Source organism: Rosa rugosa, chromosome 4 (assembly GCF_958449725.1).
Source record: "Rosa rugosa chromosome 4, drRosRugo1.1, whole genome shotgun sequence".
NCBI classification, from domain to species: Eukaryota; Viridiplantae; Streptophyta; class Magnoliopsida; order Rosales; family Rosaceae; genus Rosa; species Rosa rugosa.
This window is the reverse complement of record NC_084823.1, coordinates 34,736,261-34,757,613: the sequence shown is the minus strand read 5'-3', so window position 1 is coordinate 34,757,613 and position 21,353 is coordinate 34,736,261. Positions and strand designations below refer to the sequence as shown.

Sequence of the window (21,353 nt, the reverse complement as noted above, 5' to 3'; positions counted from 1 at the left end):
ATCGAAAAAATTGGTTTGATCATATATAGGTAGGTAATAATCTTAGTGTACGTTCTTTGATAGGATATGTTGGTAAGTAATCATCTGAGACATGCTTTAAAATTTTTCCCTAAAATGAGCTTTTCTAGATGCAAGTTTGGCAGCATATAGTTGGAGATGCCGATAAAAGCGGAAACCAAACAAGAGTCAGAGGTGGCAAATGTTTAGATATGTTTTTCCACATATCTTACAAACCCTAAATCAAAATAAAAACCCTATTTGTGCTGCAGCCTAGACATACACTGCATGGCATTGAGTTCAATCAGACCAACCAGATAAGGAAAGTAACAAGTACAATAATTATATATATATATATATATATATATATATATATATATATATATATATCATATCCATTGCGGAGCTCTGCTTTAAAATTAAAGTGCACATTTAGAGTTTAGGATTACTTTTCGGTTGCATATCCACATCTTGACGTTCAGTTTTTAGGTACTAATATATAGATCATCTCTGTAAATTTTCAGCCAAATTGATGATCATTAATGCATTAATAACTGCCTTAAAGCTAGTACGGTTCAGGTTGGACAGATTTAGTTCGTCTATTGGTTTAAGCGAGTTAAATACCTTAACGATCATCAATTTGGCTGAAAATTTGCAAAGATGATCTATACATTAGTACCTAGAAACTGAACGGTCGATATGTGGATATATGACCGATAAGTGACCCTAAACTCTAACTGCACACTTTAATTTCAAATCGGAGCTCTGCTCTAGATAGGATACACACACACACACACACAGTTCTTCTCAGGTAAGGATATCGTTATCTTAGCCTTAGGAACGGATTTTCAGTTTTTGACCACTTTTCGATCACATATTCACATCTTAATCGTTCAGTTTTTAGGTCCTAATGTATAGATCACTTCTGCAAATTTTCAGCCAAATTAATGATCGTTAAGGTATCAAACTATATTAAACCAATGAAAGAATCTGTTGAACCGGAACCGTTCGTGTTCATTATTGTAAATTGTAGTTTTGAATGTCTTAACGATCATCAATTTGGCTGAAATTTTGCAGAGATGATCTATACATTAGGATCTTAAAACTGAACAGTTAAGATGTGAATATGTGATCGAAAAGTAGTCAAAAACTTGAAATCTGTTCCCAAGCTAAGGTAAGGACATCCTTAGCCAAGAAGGACTGTGTATATATATATCATTGACTATTTGTTAAAAAAAAAATAACCCAAAAAGATAATGATTTAAAAACTCAAAAGATTGGATGGATTATCATTTGGTATAGTAACATCGTCTCTCATTCATAAGTGGGAGATTTTTTTCATAAGAAAAAACTTACATCCGCAATCCAAAACAAACCCAGACTCAGATTTCTCTCCTCTTTCTTTCTCGTGAAAGCTAGTCAGTCCAAGGACAAAACACCCGAGATGGATAGTTTCCCCGAAAACCTCCCCTCCTTCTTTCTCTGATTCCACTCCACCACTTTAATCTCGCGCCACTTTAATCTCGCCATTTAAAACACAAATTCATCCTTTCCTCTCGTATAAAGTGGAGATTTGAATGCCATGATTGTAAAAGCAAACCTGTAAAGCTACTGGCTCGTTGAACTGAAATTGGAATAGAGCGAATGAAGCGGCTACCTCTCTCCTTCCCTTACTGTGGAGTAAAGAAGCAAAGACATGTAGAAAGGGAGTAAGGAAGCAGAGACACACGTACACTGAGCAGAATGACTGGGGCTAGACAGGTGTCGGGGTAATTTCGTAAAATAGCATGCAGGAGAGGGGTAGAATGGTTAAGGAACTATTCATTTCGTTTGTCCTCACTCTGTTTGCATTTTAGTATAGCTAGAATAATAATTCGACATCCGCAAAAGCACACCAATTTTTTTATTTTTTTTTGGTCAAAGATAAAAGCACACCAATTGAGTATTCGTTCCCTTTGCTTGACTTTGACTAGTTTGCTGGTTATTTATCTCTGGTCAGTAGACGAAGAAGACTTTGCGGCTGGTTCTCCCTCGTTCAGTTCCAAGAACTAATATTCTGTACGAAGCAACTTATACCAAACCCGATATTAGGCTGATGGCATAGAGAGGTTCGGAAGGAAGAGCCAGCATGCACTTGATCCACCTGGTTCCTAAAAGCTTCAAGATACCAGGTAAGTATCACTTTCATGAGAGCCTTCCAACTGATTTTGCTCACTAATACATGCATATGCTTTTCGAAAGAAAATTATAGCTTCTTGTTTTTTCTTGTCTAATATACGACTAACAAGTGATCAGATGGTTCTTAAGTTTCATTCATGATTGTAACTGAAGAAAGCATTAATGTGTCATTTTCAACATGCATCTTTGTTAATGTTTACTGTACGTTTCTTTGCTGTCCTCTTTCCCCTTTTCAGTGTGGATAAGATGATGAGCAACTCAGATCCGTAAAAATCAAGAAATAAAAGAGAAAATGTAGTTAATTTACTGCACTAAGAGTCTAAGAGTAAAAGAGCCACATGAGTCACTTTCTCTCTCTCCTTATCTATATTTTGGAGACTTTTCTTTTTTGTTATATCAGAGGAGATTAAAACCTCTAATGTATAATTTTAAGTTTTAGAGAACTCGACTTCCCACTCTAGCCCAGTACCATTTGGTCTAGTGACATAATCTCCACTTTGTAAGTGGGAGGCTATGAATTCGACTCACGAAAGATTAGTTATAGCATTTGAGTTGTTTATCTGATAAAAAAAAAAAACTTCCCACTCTAATGTTGAGCCATTTTTTTTTTTTTTACAGAAATTGCTATTATAGATTTGTAGTAGCATATCTCTACTACTTAAAAAGCTAGGCACTTTTGTTTGTGTCAAAGGATTCACCAATTTAGCAATTTGAAATGCTATAAATACTTTTGCATAAAAGAATTATAAAAAAATAAAAAAAAATCTTATCTCACGTATAGAGTACAAAAAATGTCATTACGTAAACTATCAAAATAAGATGTAAAAAAGTTGGTGTCAAATAAAATTTGAATCCAACATTTCTAGACGTAGTTTTCTTTTGGTTACTATTATTCTCTTTAAATTCGAGACAAAAAAAAAAAATTAAGTTCGTGCGTTATTCTTTAGGCAAAAACACAGGTCAAAGGCAAGAATCATATAAACTAGAGCAATTTTTCAAAATGCAAACAAAAAAAAAAAACCAAAAAAAGAATGTTAGTTGACATATGATCAAATAAAAATGTTAGTACATGTCCCAACTTCGAATCTCCTCTGTTGGTCCAAAAAAAAAATTTAGGGGTTCGTTTAGAGAATTAGACATATATATTTTTTTTTGACAGAGTAATAGAGATTTCATTTAATCCCAAAGCCAGAACGGTACATACAAATAAACCTCATATGCTTATACCCTAAATCAGTGGTCAAGCAGATAAGGGAATACGGGTACCATCCACTAGTACATTGTCGCGCAACTATTCAAGAGGCTACAAAACTACAAATCTCAGCTTACACTAAGAAAACTACCGTGAATCTCCCTTCGTCAATGCACTCAATTGTAGTACTCCAGAAGATTCATTAACTTGGTGTAAAAAGAAACCATAGCAATGTACACTAGAGCTCACTAAAAAAGCAAGCATAAATTGGGCCAAAACCCACTACCTTCCCCAAACAAAAGGGAGTTATTACGAATTAGACAAAACTAAAAACATAGAGATGGGCTGAGAACAAAACCCTAGCCCATCAAATTAGACATATGCTATAAAGAAAATTAGAGAAAATTATTGAGTAAAGAAAAGTTCTTTTTAACTCAAGTGTTATACTCGAACAAAAAGTTGGTGAACTCGGATCTCCTCTCCCTGTTAATCCAAAAGAAAAAAAAGTTTTACGTTTTTAACTTATGAACTCATTAATTAGACATATGTCATAAACAGAATAAAAGACATTATTGAGTAAAGGAAAGTTCTTTTTGACAGGAAGGAGAAGAAAAATAGAAGGATATGGAAGGTCTTGGTAGAGATGATAGCGCTAATGATTTTGGTCCTATTGAAATGAGCAGTTTCGGATCTTCCACAGGAACTAATGTTGATACTGCAGCTGCACCACATGAGAGTAGTTTTCGATCTTTCATGGGAAATAATATTGATGTTGCAGCTGCATCAGACGAAAGTAATTTTGGATCTTCTATGGAAAACATTGATATTGGATTTGTGGAAAGTGATTTGAGATCTTCACTGGATAGTATTGTTTTTGAAAACTCCCTCTTGTCAACCAAATGTTCCATCTTCGAAACCCCCAGAATACTCTTTAGAACTAATGAGAAAACTTATGTCCCCACGGCATTCTCGATCGGGCCTTTACACCATGGCAAACCAGGATTGACAGCCACAGAGCAAATTAAACTGAAATATACGCAAGACCTCATCAGTCGAGTCTCACAAACAAAGGGCACAGTTTTGAAAGACATGGTAAAATGGATTGCATGTATTGAGGAAGAAGCCCGCCAATGTTATGCTGTACCAGTTGAATTCACTAGAGATGAGTTTATCAAAATCTTGTTAGTTGATGGTTGCTTTCTCATCGAGCTATTCCGTAAATACGGAGGTCTTGATTCATCGACTTCAGCGAATGACCCCGTGATGAATAGGGCTTGTATGCTCGAGGTTGTAGATCGTGACTTGTTCTTGTTAGAAAACCAAATACCTTGGATGGTGCTTCATCGTTTGTTTAGCTTGACTTCTTCTGATGACGATATTCTTATCTTTCGTTCTCCACAGCCAATATCGTCTGTTAATGTCCTGACTCGACTAACTTTGAGGTTCTTTCGAATTTTTGGGACAAGAGGATTAGATTCATCAATGGAAACTAGCTTGTTGCGAAGCACTCATTATAACGAAACTAAACATGTACTAGATCTGTTGAGATCTTCGTTAATTGGGTCAACGTTGCAATTAGAAAGTGGAAATAGGGAAAGATGGGAACTAATTCCAAGTGCCTCAAGCCTGATAGAAGCTGGAGTGAAATTCAAGAAGGGTAGTACGGATTATGGCATATTGGACATCAAATTCAGCAATGGGGTACTCGAAATACCACCTTTCATAATTCACGAGTCAACTGAAGCTTTGTTCCGAAACATGATCAGCCTCGAGCAGTGTTACCATCTGTGCGATCCTAGGATCACAAATTATGCAATGCTACTAGATATACTCATCAACACTCCGAAAGACATTGATATACTCTGCAAATATGGAATCATTAAGAATTGGTTGAATCCAGAAAAGGCATCCCAGATCTTTGACAATCTTTACAGTGATACATATGTCACCGAGTTCTACTACCTAGAGCTTTCCCAGGAAGTTAACAAGTATTGCAAGCGTCGTTGGCCAAGATGGCGAGCAATGTATGTTCGAAATCATTTCAGCAGTCCATGGGCAATTGCCTCGCAAATGTTGGCAGCTATCATATTTATCCTTGCATTATTGCAAACAGTGTTCACTATCAAGATGTAAAATTGAAAGTTAGACATATCTGGCCGCTTAGGTCGTTTGCTTTCCTCTTTTCTGCTGTGTGGTTGGTTTCATGTTGGGATTACATATTGATATGTGTGTCTCTGTTCTCTGCTGTTTTTTCTTGTTCTTTGTTTCTTTGCTGCTTGTTAACCAATTGGCCTTCCTGGCATTGTACGTAACTTATTGCATAGATACTTATAAATTAATGTCAATAAACATATTAATGCAGCATCAACAAGATAGAATCTCGGGTCTGATGGAAGCTGGAGTTAAATTCAAGAAGGGTACATAGTACATCCAATGGCATATTGGATATCAAATTCAGTAATGGGGTACTCGAAATACCACCTTTGGTTATTGTAATATATATTGTCCACTCTCGATACAAAAGCTTTCTAGCTTCCGAAACTTGATTTCCTAAGAGCAGTGTTACAATTGTTGCAAGCCTAGGATCACTTCTTATGCCGTCCTCCTTGATACACTCATCAAGACAGAATTTCGACTGTACAAACGGAATTATTCAAAATTGGTTGAATCCAGAAGATGCGACCAAGTTCTTCAACAAACCTTTACAAATTACAACTATAGAAATGTCTACCACTTCTATTATCTTGAACCTTGCCGCGAAGTGAACAACTATTGCAGACGTCGTTGGGGCCAAGATGGCGAGCAATGTATGTTCGAAATTATTACAGCAGTCCATAGGCAATTGCTTCCTAGATTACTCATTACTACTAGCTACAATACCATCGAAGCCAGTAGCTTTTTTTTGCAGGCATTACAATTAGTTGAATACGCACTAAATGTGAAATATTGGAGGAAACTAAGCATATTCACATATTCTCGGTCATTGAGTTGCATAGGTTATGTGAGATTATAATGAGTGTACAACGTCTCCTATTTATATCGTGGTTCATTGAACTGTTGGATATCTTCCAAGACTGCTAAGAAATTGGCCATAAATTGAATTATGTCCAATTCATCTAGCTATAAATTGAAGTATGTCCAATTCAACTAGTAATCAATCATGAGGGACTACATCTATCTTTGTCAGTTGTGATTATTTTAGAGACACAAAACATATAATCATGGGGTGCATTATGTTAATAGTTAATTGCTTCTGTGTTGGGGTCTAATCAGTGAAACAATTCGAACTTTGGAATTGTATCGAAAACATAGTTCTGAAACAATTTGAACTTTGGATCTATATATCAAAGACATATTTCTGAAAATCCAAACTCATTCTTTTAGCGTGTGCAATGGTTTAACAAAAATAAATAAATAATATATTTGTAATGCAGTAGCAAGTCATTAAATCAAACCCGCCCCTTGAGAGGGTGCTTCGAAACGTGGGAAGGGCAAAACAGCATCTCAATCAGGCTTTTCCAAACTCTGTTTCACACATTAGCTGTTGCAAGTTTTCAATTCAACTTAATTCCCCCAAAAATTACTACTTTTATTCATAGGGTACAACAAGATCTCTTATTCAAAGTTACAAACAACTGAACTCCCCTTGGCATTTCAAGATATATAAGCCACAATCAATTAGATATCAGATACTGCACAGGCTTGCACACCAACAGATCATAGGGAGATACTAAACAGTCAATGCTTCCTGCTGAGTATGCCAAGCAACGACTTCTTTGTACGGCAAGTTGCCCCCAAAAACATCCAAAGCGCTGCCGACAGTAACATCCACATGTCCTAGCCCTGCCACTTTTATCCTCTCTAAATCAGCCATTACTGTGACACCACCAGCATAAGTTACAGGAATCTGGCATCAAAATCACATAGCACATCAGTAATTTACACATGTAATAATACTATAATAGCATAAAGCAACAATTTATAAATGTTGACACCCAGGGCAACAGTTCTACTATAACAGTAGTGCTTCGCACATTTTGGCTCAAAGAGAATTATTTAGATTTGAGGGCTTTTACCTACGGTGTGGTCATCTGCCCGGCAATTCTCCCATTTTAATCAGCATTCATTAGCAACTTAGTATACAAATGGTTTGGATGACAAAATACAATTTTTTGAGTTTTCTGGTTACGAAGCATGCATGGTTTCAACTCATTTTATTCTGTGTTTGGTGGAACATAAAACTTTCAATGGTTATCTAGATAGATGTGCAGATACATAGGAAAATTAATTGTGGAGCAATGATAAATGTGTCACAATAGGTTACCAACCGGAGAATGTTTGCCAAGCAACTCCACAAGCTCTTCATCAATCCCCAGTCTGCATAAACAAAAGCAAAAATGAGATAATCTTGACAATTAAGGAGCAAATTAAATTTTATGTTCCAAATTTCAATTGTCAGGTTGGGGGCTACTTGTGCCAAATTATATGGTTGTAAACTTCCTACAACAGGAAATTTTAATACTGATTTACAAAGTGGCCAAAGTTCTTGACAATCATATGTTTAGGCTTATAACTAATATTTTGTCTGGATCAACATCAGGCAAGATGATATGTATGCTTTCACCCCAAGCAGGCTATTCATATCAGTCAACATTTTAAGATACAGAATGTCAGCCTGTAGCAGTATTCAACTCAACTGCACAAAGCATTACACCATCTGGAAATGGCTATACAATCCCCATGGCCATTCTAAACATTTAGGGCTAGCACTTAAGTAAATCTGAAATTACAAATTAAGCTGACCTAAGAGTTTACCTTCTTTAAATTCAACCCTTTAGAAATGAAAGAACAATCAAAAACCATAACTATATTCACAAATATGCATATTAGTCTAATTGAACCAACTCTTCGCTTGATAAAAAGTAAAATCAGTAGTAATTTATAATTTGGGAATCCATAAAATTTCCTCAACTATTCTAATTTATTGGTAAACAATGTTTTCTTGATAACAGCAAAAGAAGTGTGAACATACAATGAACCAGACAAAATCAAAAAGCCTCACAAGGAAATGGTTTTCATGAGCATTTATTTAAATATATACATTTCTGCCGCACTTATATGAGTGTATGTATTGTGGTAATGAAACATGTATGGCAATAAATATGACTTACTTTTTCCCTTCAACATCGACACCATGTACCAGAAACTCGTCTGCATACTTGGCAAGGAAGTCTAATATTTTCTTGTCAAGATACACATCACTGAACTTTTGCCATCTATCGGTGACAATTGCATATTTACCTTCCTGGACATGAAAGACCGGATAAATATTAAGGCCAACGCATAAAAGAGTGACTTGAACGTATAAATTAATGAGCAGGCGAATGTGTGACAGCTGCATATTAGGCTAAATCGTAAAAGCCTATTAAACAAGGGACTTGAAAAACACTCAAGAAGGGAAATACAATAGTTTTGATAATATATGCAAAACCTCATTCACTCTGTTCTAGCATCAATGATACAATCTGAGTTTTAATAAACTAATATTTCAAAGGCAATAATAAAAACTGCTCAAGAATACATAGTCCAATGAGACTGCTTAACCACGTAAAGAAAGTGAGCAAGTGAAGGACATAGGAGGTATAATCCAGAATTGACTTCATACCCTCTTTCTGCAGCTAAGGTCTAAAACAAGCCTTTCTTTTCCAACAACACGAACAAGATCTTTAAGCCTTTCAAGGTCCATTTGCCCATTATTAAATACATACTGCAAGAAAACCAAGACAAGTTTAAGAAAATGTTTTCCTGATATCAATTGTTCTAAACAAGAATACATGGTTTTTCAATTTAAAAAGAGGAGAAAAACAAAACTCACAGAAGTGACAATGACATGGCTAGCCCCTTCTTCTATGTACTGCAAAGAATTATCTGAATTGATCCCACCTCCTACTTGCAAACCACCTAGATTATACCAGTCCTCGCAGCAAGTTCAGCAGAGGAAAATCTGTAAGTTTTAAACATATCATCAACCCATAGAGAACAAAGTGAAATAGCATACTCCCAAGGTTCTTACTAATCTCAATATATGCAGTAAATATTGAGAAAGCTGATCCTTTTGCAGAAGTTAGCATCTCTTTGATATCAGAGTTTCCCTAAACCTCACAATCCTGATAATTACAAGTTACAATCTTTAATCTGATTCAACTATTATATCCAGCCATGTTACTACCAACCAAAGATAAAAGTGTATTTGCACTGCACTAGGTAACATTTTACTGAACCTAATAGAACAATCCAAAAAGAACCACCATCTCTGCTTATTATCACATCAATGGAATCAGGGGAGAATCGATTTAAAATGTATAAAAGAGCAAAAGAATCACAATAACAAGAAGGCAGCTAAAGACCCACCAGGATAAGCATGCAGAGCTTCAATGGCCGCAGCTCTACTCAAAGGGTCTGCTCCCAGCATTATCACATGGCCACCTGTAAGCCCATCTTCCTTATACATCTTTGCATACTCCCCAGCCGACTTATCCGACTCAAAATTGGTAACCAGCGCAGGCCCATCTTCCTTCGAATCCGAAAGCGTCGACCCAACAATCTGTTTCACTTTCCCCTATCAACAAAAACCCACAACACAATCACACAAATGCAACAATACACAACAGAGTCAAGTCCCAAAAGATTTGAACTTTAAATCTCCAATACCTTGTGTATATCAATGCAGGGTCGGAAACGAACAGCACAGCTAATGGGTACTCGCCTAAACCCTATAACCAAACAACAACAAAAATGGGTTCTATGTCATCATTGCACACAAAGAGTTACAGACCAAAAACGGAAGCAGAAACTTACTGAATGTTGCAGATGGCCTATACCCATAAAGCTTCTTTGTACCGAAAATCGAAGAGCTGCTCTGAAAAACTGTACTGAACTCGGAACCCAAAGAAGAACAGAGGCTCTCAACTCTCATTCTGCTTCAAAATTGGGGATTTCTTTCTCTCTCCACGTCTTCTTTTATAGCACAAAGGCAGGGCATTTTGGTCAAAACAGCTCTTCCCTTTAAAACCAGCCATGGCTAAACCAAGACAGAAGCCATTGTTGGTGATATGAGGAGGTTCCGAAAACCAAAGCTGATACCTTTACTGGAGCAAAAGCCTCCAACACTCCCACAGCTCTCTCCGATCCCAAACCCATCTCTCCCAAAACCCCCACAACACCCATCACCACCACCTTCCCCAATCCTCACTCTCTCCCACACCTCAAACCACAACCACACCCACCTCCTCACCTTCATCAAAACCCACATCAAAAACCCACCTCTCTCCCCCAAAACCCTCCTCCATTTCCTCAAGTCCAAGCTCCACCACCACCCCACCTTCACCCATTTCGACTTCCACGTCTTCAACTGGGCCTCCTCCGTCGACTCCTTCCGCCACGACCACTCCACTTTCGAATGGATGGTCTGCACTCTCGCAACCACCGACCGCTTCGCCGAGCTGGGCCATCTCATCGGTTTCATGGTTTCGAACCCATGCCCTTGTTCCGATGGTATTTTCTCTTGCCCCAGAACAGAACCCATTTTCAAATTTGCGATTAGTGCTTATTGTAGAGTAGGGAGGTTGGGTGATGCTGTTGGTGCTTTTGATTCCATGAGGAAATTGATTGATGGGAAGCCTAGTGTTGTGGTTTATAACATTGTGATTAATGGGTTTGTGAAATGTGGGGCACATGATAAGGCTTTGGGGTTTTATGAGAAGATGGTTAGGGATAGAGTTAAGGCTGATGTGTTTACATTTAATATTTTGATTAGTGGTTATTGTCGAAATTCGCAATTTGGGTTGGCTTTGGAGTTGTTTAAGGAGATGAGGGAGAAGGGGTGTAGTCCCAATGTGGTTAGTTTCAATACTTTGATTAAGGGGTTCTTTAGGGAGAGGAAGGTTGAGGATGGGATTGAGATGGCTTATGAGATGATTGAGTTTGGGTGCAAGTTTTCGAGTGTGACTTGTGAGATTTTGGTTGATGGACTTTGTAGAGAAGGTCGGGTTGAGGAGGCGTGTGAGCTGTTGATTGATTTTTCGAGGAAAGGAGTGTTGCCTAGGTTGTATGATTATTATGGTCTTGTTGAAGTGCTTTGTGGGGAAAGAAATTCGGGGAGAGCGTTGGAGGTTGTGGATGAGCTGTGGAGGACAGGAAATGTTCCGAGCTTGATTGCTTGTACCACTTTGATTGAGGGTTTGAGGAGGTCGGCGAGGATTGATGAGGCTTTAGAAGTGATGGAAAGGGTGCTTGAAGAGGGTATGGTTCCAGATTTTGTGACTTTTAATTGCCTCCTTCAAGATCTTTGCAATTTGGGGAGAACTGAGGAAGCCGATAACCTTAGGTTGTTGTCTTCGAGTAAAGGCTTGGAGCTAGACGGCATGGCATATACCATTTTGGTGTCTGGGTATTCAAGAGAAGGGAAAAAGAAGGAGGTGAAAGTGGTGGTGGATGAGATGCTGGATATGGGATTTATACCTGATCTTGCTACATATAATAGGTTGGTTGATGGATGAATATGTGGACACTTTCAGTTATTTTTCTCAATCATGATTTTCTCTGAGGACTTGATTGCAAGAAAGGCATGTTAGGGTCTATGTCAGAGGTTAAAAGCTGGAGACGTGAAACTGCAAACAAAATGGTTACACTCCTTTTTTATATTGTAATTTATCATTTTAACAGCATGTCTTCTGGTGTGGTGGGATTTGGAGACGATCAATCAGCCAAACCAAGTTAAAGTGAGCATGGCTCAGTCTTTGCTTATAATGGAGCTTTTAGAATGCTGCATGATGAAAGTCTATTTGGAGCTTCCACAATGGGGATGGCAATACTTCATCATCTATTCAATAACGTGATGGACCTAAAAAAATGTCTAGGTGCTGGCATATGATTGTACAATAAGATACATTCATTAATACAGCAAGATTGGTTTTGATGGCCAGGGGTCCAAACGAATCCCTTTTCCCAGCCTTTGCCTCAAAGGTTCAAGTCTTCAAGACACCACCCCCACTTATAGGCCCGGTGGTGCTGTCAAGAACGATAAGATCCCTTCTGATGTGAGAAAGCGAGCAATGGAAGCTCTAGACACTTGTGGAAGAAGAGCTATTGGTGACATGGCCGTTTGAGCTAATTTTATGCTCAAATGAGGCTAAGAACTTGCAAAAAGCTCTCGCTTCTGATCAGAGATAGTTACTTTCAAAAATATTTCCTAAGGCTCCAAGGAACCTCTATTTTTTTTTTTTGGGGGTATTTTGGTGGTTGTATTAGCATAGAAGGTCAAGATATATAGAAAAGCGAAAATTTGTATTCACAATTCAAATATTATAGCGATATCGATAGTATAATTTCCTTTTCTTTGTGAGAGTTTTTATATATAACTCTAATTGACATAGCTAGCTCCATCCCTGCTTGTATTGTTTATAGTGCATTTGTAAAATTGTTTGCCAGGGAGTTTGAATAAGCTGATGCAATCTTGTCAATGTTATGCCATCGTGAATAAACGGGAGATAAGCAAATAACATTTGACTTTTTATTGAATATAGAAGCTGATCACCTAATCGGCCTAGGCAATAGTAAACGGGAAAGCAAAATCAGAAATCAGAACAACACTTGAAAAAGGAAACGTAAATCCGAATCAAGAAACAGGAAGAAGGTACAGAAAAATCTTTCAAAATAGGAAGATTTGAAAGATTTCAATATATAACTTGAGACTAATGGAAAAGGCAAGGCTTTAGCTGGTTCAGACTTCAGACCAAAAAACGGCTTCAGCTGGTTTCTTGATTCCCAAGATTATCCGACCTTCCTTCTCCTATAAATGGGCCACAATCCTTTCATTGTCCTATACCAGAGTTCCTCGATCGCTTTACCAGTCTGTATTACTGTCCTATAATCTTCTCCATTAGTTATTATGGCGATGCCATATCATTCGCTTTCCACCATTGCAACTTCCATTGTTATTATCTCTCTCTTAGTTATCTCTCACGCAGAAGATTATGTCCCTCACCATGGCGATGTAATTAGCCTCAACATGATTCATCGTGACACACCATCTTCTCCCTTATACAATTCGTCGTTAACTAAATGGCAACGAGAAAGAATTGCCTTGCGACGTTCACGTGATCGCATCAACCGTTTCATCTCATCAGAAGATGAATCGCCTGATCATCTAATCTATAGCCAACGAGAGTACCTGGTGAACATATCAATCGGTACACCACCAAGACCTTTCATTGGAATTGTTGACACCGGAAGCGATCTTATATGGACACAATGCATGCCATGCAGGGAATGTTTCGAGCAAAACCCTCCTCTCTTCGATCCAGCTTCTTCATCAACTTATAGAAAGCTCTCTTGTATGTCCGACGAATGTAATTTGCTAAGCGGAGCCGCCTCTTGTGCCAGTAATTCAAGCTCTTGTGACTATCAATATTCATATGGTGACGGGTCTCATACCACCGGAAATCTATCCCTGGACACTGCTACTTTGGATTCCACATCCATTCCCAACACTATATTTGGTTGCGGACACCATAATGAAGGAGTGTTCAGTGGGATCGAGTCAGGAATTGTTGGACTAGGCCGCGGAGCTGTGTCGTTTATCTCCCAAATAGGGGGTTATTTGGTTGGCGGGAAATATTTCTCTTATTGCTTGGTTCCTAATCCTGCAATGTCTTTCCTGTCTAATAACTATAACCCAATCTCCTCAAGCAAGATGTATTTTGGTCGACTTAATACTTCATCAGGTCCTGAAGTGGTCACCACCCCTTTGCTTTCGAACGGTGATAGCGCCACTCAAACCTTTTATTACCTTGAGCTTCAAGGCATTAGTGTTGGAGCCAACAATATCACACTTGATGCAGATGCCAAGGCCTTTAAGGGTAACATGATCATAGACTCAGGGACTACCTTAACGTACTTACCGAAGTTGCTTTATGACAGGTTCAAATCAGCAATTAGAGAGGCACTTAAAGATCGATTTCTGGAGGTGAAGCAAGATCCGACTGGTTCTGGACTTTGTTTCTTGACTAAATATGATATTCTTCCTGGCCCCAATGTCATTCTCCATTTTAATGGTGCAGATGTGAAGCTAAAATCTACCAACACTTTTATTAGGATGGATGATGAGACTGTTTGCTTAGCATTCTCCCCAAGCAGCGGTGTTGGAATCTATGGGAATTGGGCACAGATAAACTACTTGGTAGGATATGACCTAGATAACAAGACTGTCTCCTTCCAGCCAACTGATTGTACAACTAGCTAGCTAGACACTTTGGATAGCTTCTCTGTTTCTAAATATACCCATAAATAAATTTAGTATCATGTTAAGTTTATTTGTATCTTGTTAAGTATCTTACAATTTAATAGATGATGTGTGCATCTTTATGCTCAATATCTGTGATATGTTGTTTTAAGCTCGTTCGATAAAAGAGAATAGATTTGCAACCATTTTTGTTGCTTCAAACTTTCGTGTCACAAATTTTAATTTCGTGAGAATGTAAGCTTTTTTGGCCGTAAGTGTGAGGTGTTGGTTTAGTAATGTTTTTGACAACCTCATTGAAGCACGTCATTATCCAACGACGTACCCTATTTTTTCAGTCTACCAACTCTGGAGTGACCGCTAGTGGTTTTTACCTTTTGTTTTTTCTCGCTCCCACGCAAGCACTTAAAGCCAGGAGTCAAACTGGACTATGTGTTGACTTGCGAAACAAGCCAGGAGGGACACAACTCACACAAGGTCTTTGAAACCAATCAATGTGTTGCCTAGATTGTATGATTATTATGGTCTTGTTGAAGTGCTTTGTAGGAAAAGAATTTCGGGTAGAGCGTTGGAGGTGGCGGATCGGATGAGCTGTGGAGGACAAGAAATGTTCCGAGCTTGATTGCTTGTATCACTTTGGTTGAGGGTTTGAGGAGGTCTGCGAGGATTGATGAACCTTTAGAAGTGATGGAAAGGATGCTTGAAGAGGGTATGGTTCCAGATATTGTGACTTTTAATTGCCTCCTTCAAGATCTTTGCAATTTGGGGAGAACTGAGGAATAAGTTGATAACCTTAGGTTGTTGTCTTTGAGTAAAGGCTTGGAGCTAGCCGGCATGGCGTATACCATTTTGGTGGTTGGGTATTCAAGAGAAGGGAAAAAGAATCGGTGGAAGTGGTGGTGGATGAGATGCTGGATAGGGGATTTATACCTGATCTTGCTACATATAATAGGTTGGTTGATGGATAAATATGTGGACATTTTCGGTTATCGTGCTCAATTATGATTTTCTGTGAGGACTTGATTGCAAAAATTAAGGCATGTTAGGGTCTACATCAGAGGCTGAAAGCTGGAGACGTACATGAAGCTGTAAACAAAATGGTTAAACTCATTTTTTATCCTGTAATTTATCATTTTAACAACATGTCTTGTGGGGTGTAGGATTTGGAGATGATCAATCAGCAAAACCAAGTTAAAATGGAGCTTTTAAACATGCGGCATGATGAAACTCTATTTGGAGCTTCCACAATGGGGATGGCCGTACTTCATCATCTGTTCGATAAAATGATGGATCTAAAACAGTGTTTAGGCGCTAGACATATGATTCTACGTACAAAGATACATTCATGAATACAGCAAGATTGGTTACGACAGCCAGGGGCCCAAACGAGGGGCATCCACAACAGTACCCCTTTTCAGGCCTTTGCCTCGAAGGTTCAATCTTCAAGACACCGTGTAGACCCTGCGGTGCTGTCGAGAACGATAAGATACCTTCTGGTGTGAGAAAGCGAGCATGGAAGCTCTGGACGTACACTTGTGGACGAAGAGTGACTATTGGTGACATGGTCATTTGAGCTAGGCTTATGCTCAATGAGGTCAGACTGCTTTTATTAATGTTTATGAATTTGTGCTTGTATTCACCTAGGAATTCATGAAATTTGCTAATGAAGAAAGCGAATAGATTGTATTAGTGAGCGAGTGGAATTTTTATTTTTAAGATGATCTCAACTGGTTTCCAGTGAAAACGACTTGTTAGATATATACAAGAATTCTTGCTCTTTCCGATCGAAGTGCCAGACACGCATTAGCTAAGGAAGCCTTGTTATCCTTGTTAGATAACAATTCTTTCCAACTCTATGCACTGCATGCCATCGCGAGTAAATGTAAAATGATTTGTGGCCTCATTAATGAGGCCTAAAATTTGTGGCCTCAATCCTAGGTGTCATGTCATGTCACTTACACACATTACCTATTTGTCATATCATTCTATGTAATTCTTGAGAAAGATATTATCTTATCCTTCCAAAAAATCTAATGGCGCTAAATTATTTTGGTTTTCTTCTAAATTCTTTTTTTTTTTTCATTATACAACTTAAACAACAATTTTTCTTCAATCAAGAATAGAAAAAAAAATTTGATAAAAAAAAAAAAAGAATAGAAAACATTTAATGTAGTTCAGTCAATAGATTTGCACATACATTCGATCAATAGATTTGCATAACACATGTATATGAATTTGAACTCAGTAAATTTTGAAAATATAATATGAAAAATACATATTCATATGATTATATATAATAAACGTTAGATTTGAGTTTTACCTCTTAATTTGGACATAAGCATTTTCCAAATTCAATTATTAATGCTATATATTTTTTTGGATGAAATCAATGCTATTTGGAAAGAAAAATTATAGGAAAGAATTTAATTAAATGAAGACAAATATTGGTCAAAGAATCTATAGATATATCCCTTAAATTAATACATAATTCATCATATTATTTTTCGTCACCTAATTAAATTCATTAATGTCATTGATTCACCCCCTAACATCTAAAAGGAAATTAAAATGGTAAAGTTGGTGTTGCAATAGTATGATGTGGCAAGATATATTATGTGGAATTAAAAATAAAATTTGTATTTGCTTACATGACATATTTGAGGCCACAAATCTTAGACCTCATTGAGACCCCCTCTATCATTGCAACGGGAAATAAGCAAATAACACTTTTAACTTTTTATTGAACAGTTACATCATACAGCTGATCACCTAATCGGCCTAAGGAAAACAGTAAACGGGAAAGCAAATTCAAAGGGCAGAGATCCATACAAAGAGAAGTGCAAATAGCTAGGGTGGCACATCTGATGGCTGCTCATACTAGGACTCTCCCCGTGGAGACTTTTTATTTTTCTTCCCCTTCTTTTTTACAAGCTGCATTAGCAGCTGAAGTTGTGTAATTTTTAGACATCTTTCATCAATAAAATCTGACCTCCTTTCCCTCAAAAAAGGGCAGAGATCCAAAACAAGACTTGAAAAAGGAAACGTAAATCCGAATTACTACAAACAGGAATGAGGTTCAGAAAAATCTTTCAAAATCCACAGGGAAAATCAAAAAGATTTCAGAATATGTCTTGACTAATGGAAAAGGTTGATTACTTGATTCCTAAGATTATCAGGCCTTCTTCTCCTATAAATGGGCCACCCTCACCCTCGTTCGCTCTCAGTCTGTATAACTGTCCTATAATCTTCTCCATTAGTTCTTATGGCGACGCCATATCATTCACTCTCCGCCATTGCAAGTTCTATTGTTATTCTCTTTCTCTTAGTTCGCTCTAATGCACAAGATAATGTTCCTCACCATGGTGGTGTTATTAGCGTCAACATGATCCATCGTGACACACCATCTTCTCCCTTATACAATTCGTCGTTAACTAATTGGCAACGAGTAAGCAATGCTTTGCGACGTTCACGTGATCGCATCAACCGTTTCACCTCATCAGAAGATGAATCGCCTGATCATCTAATGTACAGCGAAGGAGATTACCTGGTGAACATATCAATCGGTACACCACCAAGACCTTTCATTGGAATTGTTGACACCGGAAGCGATCTTATATGGACACAATGCATGCCATGCAGGCAATGTTTCAAGCAAAACCCTCCTCTCTTTGATCCAGCTTCTTCATCAACTTACAGAGCTCTTTCGTGTATGTCCAACGAATGTCGTTTGCTAAGACCAGCCTCCTTTTGTTCCAGTAATTCAAGCTCTTGTGACTATCAATATTCATATGTCGACGGGTCTAATACCACCGGAAACATGTCCCTCGACACTGTTACGTTGGGTTCCACATCCATTCCCAAATAGGGGGGTATTTGGTTGGCGGGAAATATCAATATTCAGTGGGATTGAGTCGGGAATTGTCGGACTAGGACGTGGAGCTATGTCGTTTATCTCCCAAATAGGGGGGTATTTGGTTGGCGGGAAATATTTCTCTTATTGCTTGGTTCCTAATCCTGCAATGTCTTTCCTGTCTAATAACTCTAATGCAACCCCATCAAGCAAGATGTATTTTGGTCGACCTAATACTTCATCAGGTCCTGAAGTGGTCACCACCCCTTTGCTTTCGAACGGTGTTAGCGCCACTCAAACCTTTTATATCGTTGAGCTTCAAGGCATTAGTGTTGGAGCCAACAATATCACACTTAATGCAGATGCCAAGGCCTTTAAGGGTAACATGATCATAGACTCGGGGACTACCTTAACGTACTTGCCGGAGTTGCTTTACGACAGTTTCAAATCAGCAATTGAAGAAGAACTTAAAGATCGAGATCTGGAAGTGAAGCAAGATCCGACTGGTTCTGGGCTGTCTTGTTTCTTGACTAAGTATGATATTCTTCCTGGTCCCAATGTCACTTTCCATTTTAAAGGGGCAGATGTGAAGCTAAAATCTGCCAACACTTTTGTTAGGATGGATGATGAGACTGTTTGCTTAGCATTCTCCCGAGGCAGCGGTGTCGGAACCTATGGGAATTGGGCACAGATAAACTACTTGGTAGGATATGACCTTGAGAACAAGACTGTTTCCTTCCAGCCAACTGATTGTACAACTAGCTAGCTAGACACTATGGCCATTCAGAGTGTTTCTAAATGTAACCATAAACAAATTTAGTATCGTGCAACTACTTCTGTTGCTTTGAGTAGATGATAAAAAACTTTGAGCGTGCTTCTTATCCGTTATATATTGTTTAGAAAATGGATATGCAACTACTTCTGTTGCTTTCAGAAGATGTCACAATCTCACGATGTCGTTTTCATGTCACGAATTTTAATTTCATGAGAATTATAGACTTTTTTTGCCGTACTTCATGGCTTATGTGAGCTTTTGACTCATTGATGCAGTTCATTATCCAACGACGTACCCTATTTTTTTCGGTTTTACCAACTTTGGAGTGACCGCTAGTGGTTTTTACCTTTTGTTTCTTTTCGCTCCCATGCAAGCACTAAAAGCCAGGAGCCAACTGGACTATGTGTTGACTTGCGATGCAAGCCAGGAGGGGCAGAAGGTCTTTGAAATCAATTAATGGCATCCATGGCTACCTGCTTCACTCTTCCACCAATCCCTCGTCATCTTCTCGTTTTCAAAGCTGCACTTTTACCTAATCGTTCCCAAACCTCCAATTTCCCGGGCGCTGCCTCCAGGGTTCCACAATCTAGGGCTTTCGCGCCGGTTGTCAGAGCCAGCATTGCAGCGATCAGGCCCGGCGGTGCCGTCGAGAGCGATAAGTTACCTTCCGACGTGAGAAAACGAGCAATGGACGCTTGGACGCTTGTGGAAGAAGAGTGACTGTTGGTGACGTGGCCGGCAAAGCTGGGCTTAAGCTCCATGAGGCTCAGAACGCTTTGCAAGCTCTCGCTTCTGATACTCAGGGCTTCTTGGAGGTCCTAATTTTCACAAATTTCTATACTCGTATGCATTATGTTAACAAAAATCATGAACTTTGTTAGTAAATCATGAACTTTGTTAGTAAATTATGTTTTCAGAAGAAATTGAATGGAAAATGTAGTAGCTCATGTTTAGATTATTTTATAGATTATATTAGTGAAATGGTACAATTCTTATGGTCTGGATATATAGGTCTCCGATGAAGGCGATGTACTCTATGTTTTTCCCAGAGATTATCGAGCAAAACTTGTAGGCAGATCTTTCATAATGAGAGTTGAGCCGCTGCTTGAGAAGGAAAAGGTAGTGATGCTTATGGGATTTGATAATTTCTTCATTGTGTTTCAAGTTATGCAAGACATCGGCATTCATATGATGCGTTTTGACAGGCTGGGGCTGAGTATTTAGCAAGGGTTTCATTTGGAACTACTCTGATTGCTTCCATTATTCTTGTGTTCGCTGCAATTCTTGTTGCCCTTATAGCCATTGCCTTAAAGTAAGTTTTCGGGATACTGTTTTCAATTGAATTTGAACACTTTTGTACTACTAGGACTGTTAATTAACTATATTGTTTTGATTAAAATAATAGTGAAAATGTTGATGTCATCCCGTCGACGTCTTCAACTTCTTCTTTCGCTAGTGGAGGAAGCTCATATCGGACGAGTTATGATTATTCAATTGATGTTTTTCCCTCGTGTCGGACTGAAGTGTATCGGTAACCCCTGCTATCCTTGTTTCTTATTAAGTGTTGTGGAAGTGTTGCAGTTCGAGTTATTTTAGTTGTTGAGAAGACTTTTGCGAATAACCTCCTTTATTGTTTATGTCATTAATGTACTGGGATCCCAATTGTTTACAGGAAGCAAAAAGAAAAACCACAACCAGTTGTTGGGACGTTGAAATTTGGTGAATCTGTAAGTGAGAGGCTGAAACGTTCATTATATTTATTCATTCAAGTTTTGTTGAAAAGGAAAGAACTGACTGTATGCATGTTTTCTTTTAGTTTTTCTCATTTGTATTTGGCGATGTGATAGGAGCATTTTAAAGTGGTATTTTAATAGTTAATTCCTCACATTTTGCTTAGTTAATTCCTTAACGAATCGATTTTTAACTCAATTTCTATTTTCTTAGGTACATTGGAGTAAATGATGGTGAAATGAGCATTAGGTCCACACTTACCTATAAATGGTGGAGAAAAATGGAAATGTACTAAAATGTCAATTTTACACATTTTCCTACTCCGGCTAGG

The 21,353-nt window shown here is 38.2% G+C and overlaps 6 protein-coding genes across 6 annotated transcripts; 5 read left to right on the top strand and 1 right to left on the bottom strand.

Annotated features, from left to right (window-relative positions):
- The first annotated feature begins 1,378 nt into the window (after positions 1-1,378).
- LOC133745795 (UPF0481 protein At3g47200-like) lies at positions 1,379-5,590 on the top strand. Its single transcript, XM_062173932.1, has 2 exons — positions 1,379-2,168; positions 3,968-5,590. Exon 2 carries the CDS (start codon positions 3,992-3,994, stop codon positions 5,498-5,500), a length of 1,509 nt encoding a protein of 502 aa, XP_062029916.1. The 5' UTR covers positions 1,379-2,168; positions 3,968-3,991; the 3' UTR covers positions 5,501-5,590.
- Positions 5,591-6,800: 1,210 nt separating this feature from the next.
- On the bottom strand, positions 6,801-10,365 carry LOC133745898 (1-(5-phosphoribosyl)-5-[(5-phosphoribosylamino)methylideneamino] imidazole-4-carboxamide isomerase, chloroplastic-like). Its single transcript, XM_062174060.1, has 8 exons — positions 10,226-10,365; positions 10,079-10,140; positions 9,779-9,986; positions 9,243-9,328; positions 9,033-9,134; positions 8,539-8,672; positions 7,696-7,744; positions 6,801-7,274 (listed from the first exon to the last, which is right to left on the bottom strand). The coding sequence occupies exons 1-8, from the start codon at positions 10,341-10,343 to the stop codon at positions 7,098-7,100; spliced, it is 936 nt and encodes a 311-aa protein (XP_062030044.1). The 5' UTR covers positions 10,344-10,365; the 3' UTR covers positions 6,801-7,097.
- An 80-nt stretch (positions 10,366-10,445) lies between these two features.
- Positions 10,446-12,764, top strand: LOC133745897 (pentatricopeptide repeat-containing protein At2g36240-like). The gene has a single exon (XM_062174058.1). It carries the CDS (start codon positions 10,480-10,482, stop codon positions 11,923-11,925), a length of 1,446 nt encoding a protein of 481 aa, XP_062030042.1. The 5' UTR covers positions 10,446-10,479; the 3' UTR covers positions 11,926-12,764.
- A 552-nt stretch (positions 12,765-13,316) lies between these two features.
- Positions 13,317-14,669, top strand: LOC133744705 (aspartic proteinase CDR1-like). The gene has a single exon (XM_062172772.1). It carries the CDS (start codon positions 13,317-13,319, stop codon positions 14,667-14,669), a length of 1,353 nt encoding a protein of 450 aa, XP_062028756.1.
- A 3,259-nt stretch (positions 14,670-17,928) lies between these two features.
- LOC133744704 (aspartic proteinase CDR1-like) lies at positions 17,929-18,531 on the top strand. The gene has a single exon (XM_062172771.1). It carries the CDS (start codon positions 17,929-17,931, stop codon positions 18,529-18,531), a length of 603 nt encoding a protein of 200 aa, XP_062028755.1.
- A 154-nt stretch (positions 18,532-18,685) lies between these two features.
- LOC133744703 (aspartic proteinase CDR1-like) lies at positions 18,686-20,607 on the top strand. The gene is made up of 3 exons (XM_062172770.1): positions 18,686-19,219; positions 20,303-20,410; positions 20,497-20,607. Exons 1-3 carry the CDS (start codon positions 18,686-18,688, stop codon positions 20,605-20,607), a joined length of 753 nt encoding a protein of 250 aa, XP_062028754.1.
- The last annotated feature ends 746 nt before the right edge of the window (positions 20,608-21,353 follow it).